At 38.8% G+C, this 13,525-nt stretch overlaps 1 protein-coding gene across 3 annotated transcripts; it reads right to left on the bottom strand.

The window, feature by feature from the left end:
* Nucleotides 1–1,651: 1,651 nt before the first annotated feature.
* Nucleotides 1,652–13,248, bottom strand: ssbp3b (single stranded DNA binding protein 3b). 3 transcript variants are annotated; one of them, XM_081349497.1, is made up of 17 exons: nucleotides 13,025–13,210; nucleotides 12,301–12,373; nucleotides 12,117–12,178; nucleotides 11,585–11,669; nucleotides 8,852–8,941; nucleotides 6,334–6,405; nucleotides 6,076–6,135; nucleotides 5,936–5,996; nucleotides 5,724–5,847; nucleotides 5,333–5,381; nucleotides 5,174–5,209; nucleotides 5,015–5,066; nucleotides 4,774–4,838; nucleotides 4,532–4,604; nucleotides 4,414–4,442; nucleotides 3,588–3,686; nucleotides 1,652–3,246 (listed from the first exon to the last, which is right to left on the bottom strand). In XM_081349497.1, exons 1-17 carry the CDS (start codon nucleotides 13,078–13,080, stop codon nucleotides 3,214–3,216), a joined length of 1,119 nt encoding a protein of 372 aa, XP_081205623.1. In that variant the 5' UTR covers nucleotides 13,081–13,210; the 3' UTR covers nucleotides 1,652–3,213. The 3 variants fall into 3 exon arrangements, with proteins under 3 accessions (XP_081205623.1, XP_081205624.1, XP_081205625.1); XM_081349498.1 differs by having other exon boundaries at nucleotides 1,652–3,243; nucleotides 13,025–13,167; XM_081349499.1 differs by lacking the exon at nucleotides 6,334–6,405 and having other exon boundaries at nucleotides 13,025–13,248.
* Between the last annotated feature and the right edge of the window lie 277 nt (nucleotides 13,249–13,525).

Here is a 13,525-nt window from a genome sequence, read left to right as displayed (position 1 = left end):
AAATATAGAATCTGATGCCATCTACTACTGATTATGCTTACATAATACAGCACAAATGCATGTTTTTGCATAACCCTTTTACACCCAACATTGTGGTTTATTGCTCTGGTCACTTCTTCAGTCCTCATGTCTCCTGCAGCAGGACTATGACATGTTCACGCAGGAGATCAGGGCATCTTTTACCTGGTGTTTTTCAGAGTCCGTAGAAAGGTCTCTTTAATGTATTTAAAGTATTAAGGACTTTTCCATAGGTGCATGTGTCATAATTGTTTAGGGTTCATTGCACGAGCATGAAAAACATGTTTAAACCTTTTCCAATAAAGATATGTAAAGCTTATTTGTATTTTACAAAATTATCTTTAAAATACAGTATCCTAAAAAAGGGATGTTTCATCTCAACTTTAAGAAACATATATATACATACACGTATATATAACACATATATGATATATAAACAAACTTAATTGCAATTAATCGATTTGACAGCACTATAACTATCAGTACTGTTCTTTAGCCCCAGTCACCTTAACTTTATGACTGCATTTGAACTTTGGGCTCACGTCACATGTTGTATTTGGCAGTCAGGATCGTGTTGTGGTTCCTCACTGACTCTCCAGACTGATCGGCTTTCATTAGTCTGAAAAGGCTGATACACCACAATGCTGTGGTCTAAACTGTTAGAACTGCTTTGTCTGCCTAATTTAAATTTACATATGATATTAATCAGGAATGTCATCAGTCTGTCCAATCCTGCCAAGTGTCCAGGAATCAATTCCACGAGTAAATAAAGTATTAGAAGGGGCCATTCACACAGAACAAATTTTTTGCATTTAAAAACACGAGATGCAGGGCAGTGGGGGCGGTCTTAAAATTATTTTTAGACCTGGAGAAGTCATGTAATTTAATAAAAACCTAAAACACCATGGGAGTTTATAAAGAATCTAAATTTTTCAGGATATGCCAAGCACAAATTTTTTTTAGTGTCAAACATTTTTAAATATCACGTATGACTGGAAATGTCGTGATAATTCATTATTGGTTTAAAAGAGTGGGATCCATGAAAAACATTCAGCTCTTAAAACTTAATCTTTCAACACTCCTGGTTTCTAAAAGCTAAAAATAGTTTTGAAAATAAAACTCATTACAGCAGATGTACCTAAGGAAACCTATTAGCCTACCGGGTGGGGGCTTCAAATATTGCTGGGGTCTATGGGGAGATCTTGGGAGACAAAAAGATTGAGAACTACTGATCTAGTGTACATTTAAAACAATGGAAAAGCAGCACAGAAACATGTTCTGTGGAAACGGTCCCTAATACCATTTGAGAGTTGCTGAGAAAGAAAAACTGAAGACTCTTAAGGATGATCAGTGGTTTGCGGAGTCTGTTCTTTTACACAAACACCACTCTCACACCCATCTCCAGGTGCCAGCTGGTTGGCTAAAACCTTTAGCACTCTTATGAAGCACTTCAAGCCTCACAGGTAGTGCATGACACCCATCCAGCCTGTTTGAGCATTGTCCACTATGATCCTGCTTGACATTTTGCAGAAGAGGCAAGCAAAGAGCTTCATAAATGAGTTATTATCCCATACCCTGCCTATTAAAAACATTACACATACTTTACAATGAGTGAAAACAGACAGAGACTTAAGACAATTTGGGAACAACTTTATCTTACATTGAAACTGGTTCACTGATTCAAAGAGAATGATTTACATGGAAATCAAATGGCTGGATCTGGGCCCTCTGAAGAGATGCTACCCTAAAGAAGTCGGGGAGCATCAACAGCTTTACATCATTTTCCAAAGTTAAAATCAATTCACATTGAGCTTTCCCTTTTCTCTTAAAAAGCGATTAGCTGGAAACTGAAAATAGGGGATAAACGCTGCTTTCCGTCTTGCATTAGTATGAATGACTGAAAACATAAGACAAAAATCCACAGAAAGGAGCCAAATAATTTAGTAGTCAATATACAAACAAGCCTATTCAGCCCACAGTTAAAAGTATGATGCACAAGCTAACAAAAGCCGTGCAATACAACTACTAAAATGTAAAACAATGACCAAAAGCCTGTATAAATAGAATAAGTTACCATTCTAACTGTATTATGACTGACTGATGTCGCTCAAATGAAACCTAATACAAAACAAATCCAAACACACTAGAGTCTGGCTTACAAAAGCCACATCCTTTCGGGATGAAACCATTTCAGAGCTAAAACAAGAGGCACATGGCAGGGAATTACATATATATATATATTTAAAAAAACAAAACATGATATGGGCATCTTTAACCATCACAAATTCATGACAATCAAGCGCAACAACGGCTTAACATTTTTGCAGGGAGACGCATCCAGGCGCGAATTCCAGTCACCCAGCCTGGGAAGCTCTGAGAAGGTCTCATAGGTAGTATGTTTGTCAGGGTCAGCATCTGAGAGGATCAACTAGTCATTCAGTCTTTTACCAAAGATAGAGACAGCAGTTAAATTTCAGAAAAAAAAAAAAAAGAGAACATGAAATCAGTGCAGAAAACATAACAAATATCTTCAGGACTGGCACCCATCAATGCAGTTATTCCTTAAAAGCAGCTGCTTATAATGCTTGAAGACAAAAATGACAGTGTACGAGTAAAATACAACTCCGAGTCTTTCCTCGTTCAGAAAAGACCGATTTTTCTCACCACTTGATGCGTTTCACTGGAGAAAAATAAAAAACAGGTCATCGAAAGGCAATAAAATATTCACAGAATTCAAGGCCACGTATGAGAGTTCAGTGTCAAAAAGTCGGAGGAAGTTTCGTACGTGTAAACCATGCTGAAGTTGGATGTCGGATTTCGAGAGAGTGAATTCAGATTATTCCTCTTCGGCACAAAACGTATACACATCCAGCGATTATGTCAGCAGTAAACCATACTTTGCTTCTTAATGAGAGATGGCCTCAAAGGGGAACGAGAAAACGAAACAAAAAAAATCCAGGAGCATTGAGTCACATTTAGATGTTCTGATCTTAGAGAGGAGAAAAGATTTGCTAGCCATTAAAAAAAAAAAAAAAAAAAAAAAAAAAAGTAACAACAAAATTCATTTTGATATTGCATGAGACCACTTGTGAGGATGCAGGGCAGTCCCACCCAATTCCATTTCCTGTACATGTACTCTGTCTATGTCATCGATGGCCAACTGTGAGTTTCCAGAACGGAGCAAACAGACTGGCATCAGACGCTCATGGTCATGGAAGGAGAGTACTGCTGTAAATACAAAAAAAAAAAAAAGGGTCAAAAACTGAAGCAAAACATTACAGAAAAACAACCAGTCCGTGTATTCACTTCACACTCACTGTGCCCTAACTAGTTGCAAAATGATAAAGCTAGTTTTTGTACGACAATTTGTCCTTTGTGCCATACTGGCTAACCCCGCCCAGTGATCTCTCATTGGTGTAAAATCCTGCTAGCATAACTTGTTTTCCCGATTTAGAGGATGCATTGCATTGTGCCAGCATACCACTTTCATTTGAGGACATAAAAAGAAGATAAGTATGGCTAGTACTTTCAAAACCTTAATATAGCATATAAACGTCAAGGTATCTTACATTATCATTTTGGAAGGAGTGAAGGTAGCTGCCTCCTACATCTTCATCTCTAGGGGTCCCGGGTGGATTGCTCATGCCACTCATATTGTTAGGAGAATTCTGATGACGAGATGTATAGTAATTGGCAAGTTAAATAAGCAGTGAATACAGTGTTGCAGGGATAACATGTTTTTGTAGGCCAATCTGGAAGACAGCATCACCCTGGTTCCCTCGACAATAAGACTTTTCCATTGGCTTTTGATTCTTGTAAAAAATAAGCTCTATGACCAACCAAACTTTAAGATTCTTACATGTTTCGTTCAAGATAATCTGCACAAACCTAAAGTTAGGCTACAAATGAACTACACCACAGTAAAGCAATGTTCAACGTCACCACCACTAGGCCTTCAAAAACTCGTAATATTTTAGTTTGAGTTAAAATAGTTTGCAAGAGCATGAGTATAAACACAATGAGCTGTAAAATCGGTGTAAAACATCCCAGACATCCTATGTAATGCCATTTATCTTAAATAAAAATCAATAGCGGGGTATTACTGCTGAATTGTATGCCTTAAAATAAAACGTGAAGGTATCTTAAGCTTGTGTTAACCACAAAACTTATTTCAGGCATTCAACAAAAAAAAATCTATTTTTTAAAAACCCACTGACTTTAGGGCGATGGAACTGGAAGTGCAAAAATGCTAACTTGTTTCCAAGTTTTAGGACCCATTCCCACAGCACTCTATGAAATACTCTTTTACAACAAGATTTTAAATATATCTCATCGTGACCCAAATATAATGATGGGAAGAAAAAAATAAAATAAAATTAGAAAGATTATAATCACCTTTGGAAGTCCATCCAGGTCTCCTGAACCTACAAAGACAGAAACAAACATGAATTTGTTTCCTAATGGATATAAAAAAATTTTTTAGTTAAATTTAAATATAACCATGTGTATTTACCTCCATTCATATGCATCGGGTCCATTCCTGCCATGGCCCCTAGAGGTCCCTCAGAGCCTGGGCCTATGGGAAACTGGACAAAACCAGTGGGAATTAAAAAAAAAAAAACGACATCAGACAGTAATGATGAAAAAGGGTAACATGAACACAGCCAAAGGCACTTCTGCTTCATTAATGTACTACACCAAGCAATTACTGAACAGTGTGCCTCTGAGAAATGAGTCAGCAGGTCTGTCTCTTACACTGTTGCGCCCTCCACCTCCTGAGTTTATCATGGTGTACAGGTTTTCACTGGAGTTGTTGGAGTCTGAGGGTGAGAAATCTTTCATTAATGGCATGGAGATCTCTGCATGATCAGTTATGATTGATAGTCTGCTTTAGATATTTAAGCAAACCCGTGTGATATATCTGACATCTATGGAAATCAGAGTTAAACAAAATCCAATAAAGACGATTATGAAAGACTCTCTGCTGCAAACAGACCTGCTGGACTAGGAACAATGCCAGGTGTTCCTGGAGGCCCTCCTTGTGGACCCTGGAGAAACAAATCGATTACATCTTTAGATTCATACTTTAAAGTCTTTATGTATTACTACGGTAGTTATGATCAAATGTACAGTAGATGAGGAATTCTTCTCTTACCCCATATGCACCAGGAGATGGTGATGAATATGGCATCTAAAGCAAAACAAACAGACATATGTTTAAGCATGCAGCATTCTATTATAGTCATACATATAATAATTGTAATAAAATTCTTAAAATTAGTAAGACTATAATACAGAAACAAAGTTGGCTCACGTTGTTGGCATTTGGATTTGGCCATGGTGGTCTGCCATTTCCAGGGCCCCTGGAATCAAATCAAATTATGTTAAAATTATTTTAATGTTAATGTAAAATAACAGAATAGAATACGTTTTAAAAAGTAATATATTCCTGGGATGGCAAAGCTGATTTTAAGCAGCCATTACTCCAGTCTTCAATGTCAGAAATCATTCTAATTGATGATTTAAAGCTCAAGAAAAATTTCTTTTTATTAGCAATTTTATTTTTTGTGGAAACCTTTTCTAACATTATAAATGTCTTTACTGTCACCTTTAAGGTGTCCTTGCTGAAAACAAATATAATTGTTTTTAATCTTACTGAGCCCACATTTTTGAATGGTAGCATAAGTTGCCACAAAAGCTCTTACATGTTCACTCCTGGCATGCCAGGGCCCATTGAGTTGTGTGGTGGTCTCATTCCTCCTCCAAAACTCTGGGGGCTGGGGCCCATGGGCCCCATTCCTCTTGGAACATTCATCCTCTGCATCGGCCCTTTAGATGGGGAAAGGAGAAGTCAAATCAGTTTATGCCATCTAGATGCCTTAAAACAACTCAGATGTCATAAGCGATGAAGGCTCACCCTGTAGTCTGGGATCCATGTTTGGGAGCATTGGCTGGGCAGTTGGAACACCACCAGGGGGCTAGAAAAGTTTAGATACAAATTCATTTTTTTATTTCATTTGACATTTTAATTTGATCTACAATTAACTGACAACTTACCTGGTTGCCCATTCTGATGGGGGGTCTTGGACCCCCTCCAAAGCGAGGTGACATGAAAGGCTGCAACACAAAATCAACTTGTAAGAAAACTGTAACACTGACACATTGTCTGAATCCAATGAAGTTATGACAAAAAGGATGTCTGCGAGAACATGGGGTAACCACAGCTCAGCAGAGCAGCAAGACAGCGTGAGAGAAACAACACAGAGGGCAGAACCGGTCAATTGAAATAGTCCGTGAATAGACAGGAGCTGCTACCTGGCCGTGGGGTCCCATCATGCTGTTAGGGGGAGGAGGAGCGTGAGGGGAGGCCTGGGAGCCGGGAGGGCCCTAAGAAAGTGAAGAGACCACACGAGAGGAGAGCAGGAGCGAGAGACCAAGCAAGGGAAATGTAGCAAGTGATAAAAAAAAGAGCATTGGAAAAACAGAAATAATGAGAGAGACAGAAGAAAAAGAAAGAAAAAAAAAAGATTCATTAGGCTATTTAAAGGGCTGGAAAGAGAACAACACCAGAGAACACACTGAGAATCCTATGTGACTGGTGGCTGAACAGCTAAACTCTGAAAAAGCAAAGCATTACGGTTAAGTTCAAACAAATGAATCAATGGGTGAACGTGAACATTGGGATGAGTAAGAGCTAGAGGTTGAACAACTTCAGATTTTTTTTAAAGTCGACATTTATGTAACTAAAGTCGATTCGACTAGTCGCTGATGACTAAATAAGCCTGAACCCCGATCTGAGACTTGAACGCGGGTTGCCTTATGCACAGCTATGGCATATGACACAGCGCTCCCCACAAGGCTATTGCTTCAACATAACAGCTTATTTTTATTAGTTCTTTTGTCTTTGGGTCGTTATATTTCTCACAGATTTCTGCTCGATCCATATCAGATATAAAGTAGCACAGTAAAGATGAATGAATGCATTAGTGAGAGCACAATTGCATGTGAATGAATTCTACCTGGCAGCATCTCTCTACTAATAGTGAAGCTATGTTTTGTTTTTTACTAAGTAAAATATGCTAGAACTTTTCATGTTCTAAGCTGTTTTACTGATAATCACAGAACAGTGTGTGTGCGTGTTGACAATACATTTCTGCACTACTGGATGTTTGTGTGTACGCACGATCTACACGTGATGTCAGTATATATGTGTGCGTTACAATGCAGCAGCACATTAGTTTAGCTTACGTGTACAATAAACTGTTTAAAATGTACATTCACCCGATCAATTTTGAGCATCCAGATGGTATAATCAAACATATCTTGTGGGGCGATCTCAGAGTGTACATTTATTTGTCATTTTAACTGTTGGAAACGGACCATAAAAGTGGACTTCAAAGATTTATTATATTATCCTACAGGCCATGATCAGCAATCAGCGACTAGAAGTCGAATAGTCTGTGCAACCCCTAGTAAGCGCACAAGTTAACATTTATGAAGAATACAACAGGAAAAGCAAACACTGGACTCAGTGACTAGTCAGAGCTGTGCCATCATTTTCTTTTTTACGCAAAGCTACTCAATTTAAAACACTCGTATTCACTACTAGTCAAAACTTTGGATATATTGAAGGTGTTCCCATTAGTACTGGAAACTTGTTGGCTGCTTTTCCCTCAGTATCCTATATAACTATTATTATTATAATAAATTATAATCTATTGTATATTTTATAATATATAATATATTATATATTATACACAAAAACTCCTGGGCAAAAATAAATAAATTGGGCCAAGCCAAAATATTCCATATTTAGTGGTCTTTTAATCAAATCAATCACTGGTCAGGATATTAGCAAGAATTACACAAATACTGTAGATAAAGTAACTTAGCACAGAAAAGCCTTTCCCTTTGTTTTCTTTAAATGATTAAGCCGTGTGGGTAAACTTGCAAACAGCTTTTTACAGGAAGACGAGTCAGTGTTGTTCCACTCAATGTTAATGGCTTCAAACAGTTCATGAGTAGTTCAAAAATGTCTCCCAGTTCGTTTGAGTTTAACGTAAGGCCAAATATTTACTATAGGGTTCAAATCTGGATTCTGACCAAGGCCAAAACATGAGCCTGATGGACTTCTCAAGCCGCTTGTTTTTATTTTTTGTTGAAATTTGTGCAGGAACACTGTCTAACATCTGACCATTCCTCTTAGATAACTTTTCATTTGTGGGAAGCAAGTCATTCTGCAATATTCTCCTGTATTCCAAAGCATTAAATGACTTTTCACAGTGAAATAGCTCACCAATACAAACAGCTAAAAGGACTCCCCACACAATGGCACCTCTTCCTCCATGCTTCACGGTTCATGATGCATTTATTATATTTCTCACCAGATTTCCAAACACACCGCTCTGGAGCATCACCATCGCAGCAACTCGTGTTTCATTGTGATTCATCACTCCACACACAACTTCCCAAATTCTGCCAAAAACTTAATTCTGTCTTTGATGCTTTTCTGAGACAGCAATGGCTCTTAAAGTAGTGCATTTGCTTAAATTTAGCTAATTCCCTGACCAATAATTAGGGATTAAGACAATTAAAAGCCTCGTGTTTAGCCATTTTGGGCATTTTTTTGCCCAGGAGTGTTTGTTTGTATTATATATATATATATATATAAACACACACGCACACAACATAGATACAACACTTTTTAAAATCATGAGAAACATTGAATCACTGTGTCCAAACCTGGTATGTCTATGTAAGGTTAGAATCAGGTGCATCTTAAAAAAAAAAATCTCAAAGGAGATGAGGTTTACACAGAGGATGATGATCTAACCTGGAAGAATCCAGGGGGCATGGGTCCACCTGGCATGCCATCTCCTGGTGGCATGTTCCCAAGAACAGGACTGGGGGCTGCTGCGGCACTCTGTGGACACAAAGAAAAAGGACAAGTTAGATGGGGAAAACACACTTGTACATCTTAGGCACTGATTATTTACCTAGGAAAACCAGAATAAATCTTAAACTTAACACATTCTAGCACTCTGTACTCAACCAGCAAGCAATAAAGCCAAAGGCACAGCCACAACTGACTGGTGTAAAATCCACAAAACCAAGAGGAAAGAACTAGGTTTCAGAGCACAACAGGGATTTGAGCATGCATATAATGGCAGTGGAAGAAGCACAGTGTGGTCTGCTGCCTGTCACACTTCAGCCCGAGTTAACCGAGCAAGGCTTTTCAGAGTGCGCTGTGAAATATCACAGGAAGGAGATAGAAAGAAAAAAAGAGCAGCTGACCCTAATGGAGCAACAAAGATCAGAACAGGCCAATGGGAAGAGCCAGACCGAGACTGATCCCTAACAATGGAGCAGCTACGCTTTCCATTCAGACTATCAAAGTCCACAGCTCAAGGGGCCAAGAAGACTTTTTATTTTTTAAATCCACATGAAAATCAAAATCACACTCCTAATACATATATCTGGACACATCATTCACAGTTCATTAGTGCATCGGTGTTGTTATAGTTAAGTAAATAGAAATCTTTAAAAAAAATACAACTAAAAAGAGAAAAGCACATAACAAAATTACTCAAATCAAAATGGAAAAATGAAAATCTAAAAATAAACAATGCTAAATACTAATACATACTATACTAACATATAAATATTACTAAAATAACACTGCAGTGTGTTGTATTCCAAAGAAAACTAATGTTTGACTTCACAATCACTTGCTCCGCCCCCAAAATGACTTTTCTATTTTGGCTGATGTCACCAATGCTGCCTTTCCTGTTTCGGAAGGTAAGCATTCCAACAAAATGAAAGGAAACTCTGGAATAGAATGCCCACTTTTCACGATCCAATCAATTCCCAATGGGAATTCAATACATTTTTGCCTTTCCCCCAAGCTGAATGTCTGGAAAATCATGTTACAGAAGTGAAATGGGTGGGAATTTAATGCTGCTTTAGGATTAGCAAAATTTCTCATATCCAAAAAAAAAAAAAATCAATCGAGGATGAGTTAACCCAGGGAAACTGAAACATTCTTGGTTGTCCCACCCTGATGACAGCCCTCCATCACAACCTAACAACATTATATCTCTAAAATCCCCTAAAATAATTAAACAAATCCAACACGGTCTTGCTTTCTACACTCATCCCTCCCTTACGCTCCAAGTTCGCTTCCATGCTTCTCGTTCCATCTGTGTCTTCCCTCCCTTTCAATCTGCCTACCGACAGGCTCCATGACAGCCATCAATCACTCTCCATCCCCACCACAGCCCGAGGGGGAGTGTTTCCCTTGACACAGCATGAAGACAACATGGCCACTGTTTAAAGAGGGCGCAGCCTCCTCCCCCACCCTCTGGAGAATAAGAGAGCACAGACCTGACGCCACGGTCCCGACCACAGCTGGGCACAAAAGGCAGGAGAGGAGACAGCGCCGATCACACGATGACTTCAAAACATTATGCCCTATAACACTCCTGCAGATCCAACTATGCTGAACATGCAGCTAATTTCCGAATGAATGATCATGTTTCATATGTCCCCGTACGGCAGCATCCTTTCAGAGTACGGTGTCTAGACAGAAGAGCAAGGGTTTGATTTTTTACACTCTCTGCATATGACCTCCGACCCGTGGCCCCTTCACTAAAGCTTGCGGCTAGACAACAGCAGTCATATATTATTGGTAGAGGGCTAAAGCTGGAGGTTTTCACCTTAGAGTCGCATCATGCCCACACAAGATGCTGGGAACACAGAGAAACGACAATTGGAGATGCCACAATTCAAGTTTTATGTATTACTTGTAACTAAAGACCAAAGATTACAGTCTCATTTATGTTTTCCAAAACTAGGACTGATCGGTATCGGCGCAACTTGGCTAAAAAATATTTAGTTATTGCTAGTGATTTCATGCCATTGTAAAGGCCATTGGTGTACAAAATATATATAAATAATAAGAGGTTAAAGCTGGAGGTTTTTGCCTAAGAGTCACATCATTCCCACATTAGCTGTTGGAAATACACAGAAATGACAATTAGAGATGCCACAATACGAGTTGTACATTTTAAATTGTAACTAAACTATGCTAAAGAGTTTTTCCCGGCACTTATTACAGTCTCATTTATGTTATCCAAAACTAGGACTGATCGGTCTCAGTGCAACTTGCCTAAAATGCTTTTATTAGATTTGTTAGTAACTTCATACCACAGTAAAGGGCATGTTTCTACAAATCCATTTTAAAAAGTGCAATTTAAAATATCTATTAATAAATAAGGCCTTTCCTGGCTTCCTGGTCACACAGGCCTTTATTGTCCAATCAGCCAAACATCACGTACATAACAAAGAGGATCGTCCAAGGTACATACCATCTTTGTCTAGAAACAGCGGTGATTCCATGGAAAACCCTGCTGACATCATTTCTATTGTAGGGATGATTACTACATCCTTCACACGTGACACTCTACACATTTTCTTACTATACAACACAGAGACTCTTCCAAAGTCACAGGCACAAGAAATGTCATTTTGTCCTCAACTTAATTTTCATGCATTTCCATATACTCACATAGTCATGGAAAGCCTTGGCCTCGCTTGAATGTTCACAAGTGTCTCTCCTCTCAGGAGCTGCACAGTAGAGGTCCCAAAAGACACTGAGGTGAGGAAAAAAGTGGTCATATAAGTCTGCATATGCACAGTAATCAGATTAAAGGAGCAAATCATGGTAAAATTTAATTTCGGACATTATTTACGGTGCTTAGCCTCATGCCATTCCAAACCTGACTTTCCCTTCCACAGGTCAAATTTAAAGATTGTTTTCTGTGTAATAACAATAAACCATACAATGCATTAGCTTAGAGTGAGAAAAAGACCAAAAGATTTTAGTGAAATAAATACATTTCAAACAAATCAAAAATTGCATGGTGGTTCACTTTTAAGACACTTTTTGAAGCTTCAGTCATCTTCAGAATTTCTCTCATTGTGTCCCGTAAAAAGAATGTCATGGTTTGGAACGACATGAGGGCGAGCAAATAACGTCATTTTTATTTTTTGGTCATATATTTCTTTTTACACATACATATTACACTCAAAATACTCACCACCACCAGGAATGCAGGAACCCAGGAGGGTCTCCCAACGTGATGTTCTTTTCCCATCGGATCTAGAATGGATGCGAAAATAATTACATCTTTTAAAGGTTCAGTCTGAGAGTGTACAGGACATTACAATTTTAATGTTTGCAAGGTAAAAACATCTCAAATGTGCTGTGGTTCTGGGTCTTACTTCTGACAGGAAAGTCTGCGCAGACTTCTGAGCACCAATGTGTAACAAATACTCATAAACATACAAAGCTAACCTGCAATAAAACAGAGAAAATAACATTAAGTTATTAAAGCAACAATTGACAAATAAAAAAATAATATGGTTGATGAGGACAAAACCAAGAAATCAATATTGTGTCACACTTCTCTCTGTTTTCCGCTAAAACAGTGTTTATAGTAAAAAAAAAATAATATATCCCTTAAAAGAATAATTATATTAACCAAAAAACATATAAATATTCACTAAATACACATTACTAATTCATTTAAGTTTTTTATTATTATTTATAAACCGCCATTGAGCAAGGCAGCACCTCAAAAGCATGCAAAATGCATAAAAACTAAACAAAAGACGAGACCCACTCCCCTCCAAGACTGGCGTCTGTGGCAAAATGAAACGAGGAACACAGAAGCGCCCGTCCCGAATGCAGAAACTATTTCAAATAGGTGATTAAAAAAGGACGGTTTTTATTCTGGATCACATCACAATGACCAGGGGCGAAAGCTCTGTGCCACAGGGGGACCCCAGAATGGCGCACGGCCGGGCACTTTCGATTCAACGCTCTCACGACAAGCCTATAGCAGCAGCATACGCTCCATATGCAGTCGTGTCTATACTGCCCTAACAATAGGCTACATCCAACACAATAACACACGCACGACGGGCGATGTTCAAAAGACCTTACTTTTCCCGAGCTTGACCATCCGATGGCACGACGGAGCTTTTGCCTTTAGGAAACATGATTGTTTTGTGCACGGGAGAGTCACCCGCGTTTGCTTTTCCCCTATTTTCGACAATTCATCTGTCACTGCTCCAGGTTCGACTGCACAAACTAAACACACTGACGCCTTCTCAACCAACCTTGACCACTGGGGCGGGGGAGAATTGTGCTGTTTGATTGACAAGGGCAAGTGGCCAATGGCAGGGCGCCATTTCTCTTGCGTGATGCCCCCGCAGTGACGTATGTTCGGTGACCAAATAGTTCCTTCCTCCAATTTCCTGTGATTCTTTAAAGATGGGTTGCATTAGGCGCTCCACATTAATTAGCCCTGTATTTGTTTACTCTGTTGACTAAATGGGTTGCATGCTATGGTAGTAAAACTGTGAGAAAGCACAATACGAACAATGGAATCAAGCTGAATTAAGGCTACTATTAAAGCCTCACTTAAGCTACTATTACGGCTTG

This window comes from Scardinius erythrophthalmus, assembly GCF_964197995.2.
Source record: "Scardinius erythrophthalmus genome assembly, chromosome: 20".
In the NCBI taxonomy this organism is placed as follows: domain Eukaryota; kingdom Metazoa; phylum Chordata; class Actinopteri; order Cypriniformes; family Leuciscidae; genus Scardinius; species Scardinius erythrophthalmus.
This window is presented reverse-complemented; position numbering and strand designations above follow the sequence as displayed.

Bases quoted from the DNA above. Each gene is read 5' to 3' on its own strand.
- ssbp3b (XM_081349497.1), bottom strand. From the start codon at position 13,080: ATGTTTCCTAAAGGCAAAAGCTCCGTCGTGCCATCGGATGGTCAAGCT. The intron at 12,374-13,024 runs GTAAGGTCTTTT...GTTTTATTGCAG, and splicing joins GATGGTCAAGCTCGGGAAAA to GTTAGCTTTGTATGTTTATG. The intron at 3,687-4,413 runs GTGATTATAATC...TCTCGTCATCAG, and splicing joins ACCTGGATGGACTTCCAAAG to AATTCTCCTAACAATATGAG.